This window comes from Enhydra lutris, unplaced genomic scaffold (genome assembly GCF_002288905.1).
Source record: "Enhydra lutris kenyoni isolate GAN:26980312 unplaced genomic scaffold, ASM228890v2 scaffoldscaffold66, whole genome shotgun sequence".
NCBI lineage: Eukaryota > Metazoa > Chordata > Mammalia > Carnivora > Mustelidae > Enhydra > Enhydra lutris.
The window spans coordinates 1,066,595-1,073,907 of NW_019154150.1; the positions used below are offsets into that span (position 1 = coordinate 1,066,595).

At 47.4% G+C, this 7,313-nt stretch overlaps 1 protein-coding gene across 1 annotated transcript; it reads left to right on the forward strand.

Moving 5' to 3' along the window:
- The first annotated feature begins 200 nt into the window (after positions 1-200).
- LOC111159032 (EF-hand and coiled-coil domain containing 1) lies at positions 201-3,766 on the forward strand. The gene is made up of 3 exons (XM_022521388.1): positions 201-697; positions 2,281-2,350; positions 3,181-3,766. The coding sequence occupies exons 1-3, from the start codon at positions 611-613 to the stop codon at positions 3,315-3,317; spliced, it is 294 nt and encodes a 97-aa protein (XP_022377096.1). The 5' UTR covers positions 201-610; the 3' UTR covers positions 3,318-3,766.
- The last annotated feature ends 3,547 nt before the right edge of the window (positions 3,767-7,313 follow it).

Genomic DNA, 7,313 nt, shown 5'->3' on the forward strand with positions numbered 1-7,313 from the left:
GTCCTTCTCAGCTCTGAATTCTGGAGAAGAGGCTTGAGGCTGTCCTACCATCTCAACCCCCATTGTGGCCCTATCCCTGAGCTTCTCCAGCTGCTGGTCTGTTCTGGGAATGACCCAGAGCCTGCCAGTGAATTCTCTTTCTGTTTCTCTAGCCAGATAGTTTCCTGTTGCTTGAAAAAAAAAAAAAAAAAAAAGAAGAAGAAGAAGAAGAAGGGGAAAATGTATTAAAAATAAAAGAAAGCAGATGAATACAGAAGAAGAAGGGAAAATGGAGTCCTCATCTAGAAAACGAAATATACATACTCTTACATTAACACCACTCACTGTGTGACCTTAGGCCAGACATGTATCCTCTCTGGGCCTTGGTGCCCCCACTGGGAAGATGGGTGATTTTATCTGCTCAGTCCCCTGGCAGGTGCAGGGAGAGAGGGAAGATCGGAAGAGATGACCTCCGTGAAAAGGTCAAGGCAAGTCATGGGCCCTGCCTGGAGATGGAACAGTGAGTGCTGGGCAGAGGGCAGCAGGGTGAGTGCTGAGTCCCTGCTGGCCCCCACAGGCAGAGCTTCAGCAGAAGGTGGAAGAGATTGAGCACCTGAGGCTGGAGCTACAGATGGTGGAGACAGAGCGGGTGCGGCTGTCCCTGCTGGAGGAGAAGCTCATGGATGTGCTGCAGCTCCTGCAAAGGCTCCGGGACCTGGTAGGCTCATGGGCGCTGGCACACTCAGGGCAAGGGGAGGAGCTCTCATGGAGCACCAGCCTCTGCCAGGCACTTGGCCCGGAGTTTCCTCACATTAGGCAGGTGTCAATTTCACTTTCCAGGTGCAGAAAAGGAGGCCCAGGGATATTATAGTAAAAAAGAAGGGAAGGCCACTCTGTCCCGCCCAAGGTGGTGTTATTCACTTTCTAAAGCTGATCCAACTTTGATTTCAAAACCAGAGAAGGAGAAATATAAGAAAGGAAAATTATAAGCTAATGTCACATGGAAATGTGGATGCAAAATATTAAATAAGATATTCGCAAACCAAATCCAGCAGTGTTTAAAGAAATGCAACATGACCACATTGGATTTAAAGTGATTTAAAGATCAGTGATTTAAAGATCATTCAAGATCAACAAATCTATTAACGACATATACACATTGTAGATTAAAGGACAAAAACGATATGCTCATCTCAATAGATGTAGAAAAGTCAAGAACAGTCTCCTTTTATCAGTGAATTAAGAACAGTAAGGACTTCCTTTACCAGATACGGAGTCTCAGCCAACTATCTCTCACAGGCTTCACACTTATTGGTGAAATGTTGGAAGGAATGCTTCTAAAGTCAGAGTCAAGACAGTGATGCCTGTCATCACTGTTTGTATGCCAACTAGAGAGTCTAGCCAATGCAGTAAGACAAGAAAAAGAAAGAAAAGGTGTAAGGATTAGACAGGAAGACAAAGCTACCGGTGATCATATATCATACTCATCTATACAGAATACCCAAGAGAATCCAGAGGCAAATTATTGTCATTTCTTGGCCAGGTAAATACTAAAATGTCAGGACACAGAAATCAATTGTGTTCCTAAATAGCGTCAGAAAATCATTAAAAAACTTTAAGAAACCACTAAGCTGGGATTATAGCCACTGTAGGGTGGAAGGAGGATTTAAACCCAGGTTGCCGGGGTTTTAAGTGGGTTCTTGCCAATGCACCAGATTGCCTAGGACAGAACGACCAAGGCCAAAGCCAGGGCAGCAGAGCCTGAGAGAATGGCTGAGTGGCAGCCAACACCAGCAGAGAGTGAAGGCAGTGGTTAGCACCACAGCTCCAGGCCGTACAACCTGCGGGTAGAAGCTGGTTCTCCCACCTCCTCTTAGCTGGGTGGCTTTAGGCAAATTTCTCATTTTTTCTCAGCACTGCTTTTCTTCACTGGTTAAAATGAGCCTAATAATAGGACTTGTTGCAAAGATTAAATGAGCCAATGCATAAAAATGCACTTATTCATGTTTATTTCCTAAGTGCCAACTTTACTTTGGCACAGAAATGATAATCCATAAATATGTGATCTTTGAGGGAATGGACGCTGCAGCCCACACTATCCACCCACCAAAAGTCTTTGAGAAGCCCCTCAAGCAGTGTGGCCAGGCTAAGGGTAGGGACCCAGGAAGGGATGGGGGGGATAGTGACTCTACGTGCCCCCAGGGAGCCTTACAGAAGCTGTAGGGGCCATCAAGTCCTGCCTGCTGGACGAGGACACCACAGCCACAGTGCAGTCCAGCCCTGTCTCCATTTCTTTTCAAGAACATATCGAAAAGAGCCCTGGGGAAGATTTTGCTGAACACGCTGGATGCTTGCAAGGACGCCCCACCCGGTAGGAGAACTCCCCCATCTTTCAGAGCCTGGACAGTGTCTGGAGAGCAGCCTGACTCAGAACTCTCTGCCCTGAGTGTCTTGTCTACAAAATGCCACTGTCATGACTCCTCTGACTGCCTGTGATGTGCGTAGTGCATAGTGAGGAACGGGCTTTAGAAAGTTGGAAAATGCTCTTGGGTGTCCCAGGGAGAAGAGCTAAGCAGAAGCCAGCATGGTCAAACCTCCAAGGGCACTAGGCAAGTTCAGTCACTGGGCTGAGTGTGGGCTCTGTGGAGGCATCCCATGTGGTTTTAATCCCCAAGTCATGACAACAGCCTACTGGAGAAGGTGCTGTTATTGTACCCATTTCACAGATGGAGAGACCAAAGCAGAGAAAGGTCAAGTGCCAGCTGTACCCAAAGCCTTGGGTCTCTCCCTTAAGCAGTAAGCTAAGTGGCCCCCATTGTTTAGACAAAGTTCAGGGCAGTAGGATTTCATCAGTACCAGATTGCGGCTGGTGAAATCAAGAGTCAGGCCAAGCTCTCTCCTCAAAGGGCCTCCTATGCTAATGGGGCGACCAACTGGTGATGAGCCTTTGCTCACTGGCCTCACAAGGCATTGCAGGGCAAGGCTCGGGTAGGTCCAGTGCCCTGGATGGTCCCTGGAATTGAGAGGGAGGTTAGAAATTGTGTGCTAGAAGGCCCCTTCTCTGGGGCCCTCAGTGGGAGAGAAACAAGAGGGGGAGGTGGCTAGGCAGGACTGGGGAGGGCCCCAGAGAGGAGGAAGAGTGGCTATGTAGGCCACAGTGAGCAAACTGAACTACCTTCCCTGTCCACTCTTTCCTTCCAGAGGGGCGATGTGGACCCGTGGCCATCCTGGATGCCCTGCGCCAAGCTTTGGCTGGCTGTGAGCTCCTGCAGAGAGAGCTCTCGGCACCAGCCTCCACAGCTCCTGCACTAGCCAACCCCCTCCTCATCTCCTGCTGAGGTCACTGGCCCAGCCTATGGGCACCTCGGTCAGCCTGACCTCCATCAGACCAGCCTCCAGATCAACCTGACTGCAACCAGACCAGTTTCCTTGACCAGCCTGACCACCATCGGATGAGCTTCCATGGCTACCCCAACCACCATCGCATCCTCAGAACCCTAGAGACCCTGACTCCTGAGACTGGGCTCAACCCCAAAGCCTCCCACAACAGAGCCTACCAGACATCATCTCCTTGAGTTCCTCCCAGGTTCCCTCACAGCCCCTGCATTCCTGGTGCCACAGTTCACATTCAAGTCCTGGGGCTGCTGGATCAGCCCATACCTGCTGTTGCCTCCCCTGCCCACTTTCTCACACAGCCCAGCCCAGAATCCCTTCCCTGGTCTCCTGGGGTCTTTCCCCCTCCCAGCACTGTCCCCTTCCTCTCACTGCTGCACCCAACCTCCAGGCCACACCTGGCCCACTGGGGAATCCCCACACCCCCAGAAGTGCTAAAGACCAGGCAGGGCTGGGGGAAACACAAGGTGGGGATGATTACTGCAAGTTTCTGGACGGAGGCTGCCCTTGAACTAGCTGTAGAAGAGAGGTGGTATTTAGATGGACAGAGAAAGGATTACAGGACCTGGGACGCCTCTTTCCCAGGCAGATAGCAGGCACTGGATTTCACAGAGTCATGCGAAGGAGTAAGACAAGCTGTCTGGTCTCACCTACCTTAACGTCTCGTAGGAGAGAAAGATACATTGGCAAATAGTGTGACATGGGTGAAATCAGAGCCAGATCAAGGTAAAATATTTGCAAGAGTCCAACCAAGAGGGGGTCATCTGAGCCAAAGCGGACTGATGTACTACAGAGTGGAACCGTAGGGGTGAGGGCAGGTGCCCGGAAGGACAGTAGCAGGTCATAGGGGGACTCAATGGCAGATGACAGACTGGGACTTGCTCCCACAGGCAATCAGGAGCCATTGGAGGATTCTGAGCTGCCTCACAGAGGGTAGGTGGAGGGGAGTGAAGAAGAGGCAACTGCAGGACTACAGGAGGAAGGCGGCACTAGGAGCCTGGAGCCAGAGCTACGGGACACAGGAGGGGATCGTGGGAGAAAGAGGATCAAGGGGTACCCAGTGGGGAGTCTGGGAGCAGCAGGCACCCCAGAGCAGGGTAGCAGGGATTGGAGACAGACAATGCCTGACTGGCATTCCTGACCTGTCTGGTCTCAGACACTCAGCAGCTTGGATGGGGCCAGGAGGCATCAGGGAGCCCCTCCTGGGAGTCCCTACCCAGTTTCCCTATGGATCCTCTGGGAATGGAATGAAAGAGGCCAAGGCCAGTGGCCACTCCTGAGAGGCCACCCTACCCTTGGTCCTGTAGGGTGGGCCAGGCTTTTTGAGAAAGTCCTCAGGACTCCTCATGGGCCAGTGGGCAGGACTGGGCAAACACGAGTAGAACTGTGAGTTGAAATAGATGAATCCACTATTGTATCTGGAGACTTCAACTCCCCTCTAACAGAAATGGACAGATCCAGCAGGCAGAAAATCGGTAAAGACAGAGTTGAACTCAGCAGTGCCATCAACCAACGGGATTTAATTGACATCAATAGACGACTTCATCCAGCAATTGCACAGTGCACGTTTTTCTCAAGCTCACACGGACTATTCTAGGATACACCACATTCCAGGTCACAAAACACACCTCACAAATTTCAACATATTCTGTATGCTCTCAGACCATACTAGAATTAAACTAGAAGTCAATCAACAGAAATAAGTAGAAAATCCCAGAATATGTGGAAATTAAACAACACACTCCTAAATAACACATAGGTGAAAGAACAAATCTCAAGGGAGACTTAACAATACTTGGAACTAAATGAAAATGAAATACAGTCTACCAAAATTTGCAGGATACAGCATCAGATGCACATATTGGAAAAGCAGAAGATCTAAAAAAAATCTAAGTTTCCACCTAGAAAAAGAAGAGCAAATTAAATCCAAAGTAAGCAGAAGAAAAGAAGTATTTATTTTTAATTAGAGCAGAAATCAATGAAATTGGAAATAGGAAAACAGAAAAACAATGAAACAAAAGCTAGTTCTTTGAAAAGGTCAACAGACTCAATAGGCCTCTTGCCAGGTTAATTGAGAAAAAGAGGGAGAAGACACACACTGCTAACATCAGAAATGAATGAGGAGATAGCACTATAGTTGAATATTATATGGATAATAAAGTAATATTACAAATAATTCTAAGCCCTCAAATCAGATAACTTAGATGAAATGGATCAGTTTCTTGAAGGACACAATCTGCCAAAACCCGCACAAGAAGAGATATGAATAGGCCTCTATCTATTAAAGAAACTGAATCAATAAGTAATAACCTTCCCGAAGAGAAAGCACCAGGCCTAGATGGGTTCACTGGTTAATTCTACCAAACATTTTTTTTTTTAAAGATTTTATTTATTTATTTGTCAGAGAGAGAGAGGGAGAGAGAGCAAGCACAGGCAGACAGAACGGCAGGCAGAGGCAGAGGAAGAAGCAGGCTCCCTGATGAGCAAGGAGCCCGATGTGGGACTCGATCCCAGGACGCTGGGATCATGACCTGAGCCGAAGGCAGTTGCTTAACCAACTGAGCCACCCAGGCATCCCAAATTCTACCAAACATTTAAGGAAGAAATTCTTCCAATTTTCTACAGTATCTTCCAGAAGATAGAAGCAGAGGCAATACTCCCTAACTCATTCTGAAGCTGGCATTACCCTAATCAAAACTAGACAAAGATATTATAAGCAAAGAGAACTACGGAGCTATCTCTATCATGAACACAGATACAAAAGTCATAAGAAAATTAACAATTTGAATCCAACAATATATAAAAAGAATTATACACCATAACTAAGTGGGATTCATCCCAGGTACGCAAGGCTAGCTCAACATTCAAAAATTAACTGTACTCTATCACATCCATAGGCTAAAGAAGAAAAATCATGTGTTTGTATCAATAAATGCAGAAAAAACATTGGACAAAATCTAACACCTATCCTTGATAAAACAATAATAATAACCGTCAACAAACTAGGCATAGGGAACCTCCTAACTCGAAAAACCTAGAGCCAACATCACACTTACGTGGAGAGAAACTAGATACTTTCCCACTAAGATCAGGAATAGGGCAAGGGTGTCCCCTCTCCCCACTCATTTTCAGCATCTTGTTGGAAGTCCTAGCCAAGACAAGAGACAAGGAAAGGAACTACAAGGTGCTTTGTATCCCCTCAAAGTTCATATGTTGAAACCCTAATCCCCAATGGGATAGTAGCTGGAGCTGAGGCCTCTGGGTGGGGGGCAGGCAGAGGGGGATTGGGTCAGGAGGGTGGAGCTCTCATGATAATTAGTGCCCTTCTACATGAGACTGCTTGCTTCCCCCTCTCTCGGTCTCTGCCAGCAGAGGATACAAGACAGTGGTCATCTGTAAACAAGGAAGAGGGCCCCCACCAAGAACCCAAACACCCTGGCACACTGATCCAGCCTCCAGAACTGTGAGAAATAAATGTGTGTTGCTTAAGTCTCCCAGTCCATGGTGTTTTGTTTCAACAGCCCTAACTGACTAAGTCAAAAGGTACACAGAATGGGAAGGAAGAAATACAACAGTCTGTGCACGGATGACATGATCATCTAAATAGAAATCCAAAAGATTTCTTTTGGAACAACAACAACAAGAACAAAAATCCTGGAATAAGCAATTATAGCATAATTTCAAATATAAGGTTACTATACAACAGTCAACTGCTTTCCTATACACAAGCAATAAACAAGCCTGGGTGGCTCAGTGGGTTAAAGTCTCTGCTTCAGCTCAGGTCATGATCTCAGGGTCCAGGGATCGAGCCCTGCATTGGGCTCTCTGCTCAGCAGGGGGCCTGCTCCCCCATGCCTCACTCTCTGCCTACCTCTTTTCCTACTTGTGATCTCTGTCAAAAAAATAAATAAAATCTTAAAAAAACACTCCACACCATTTAC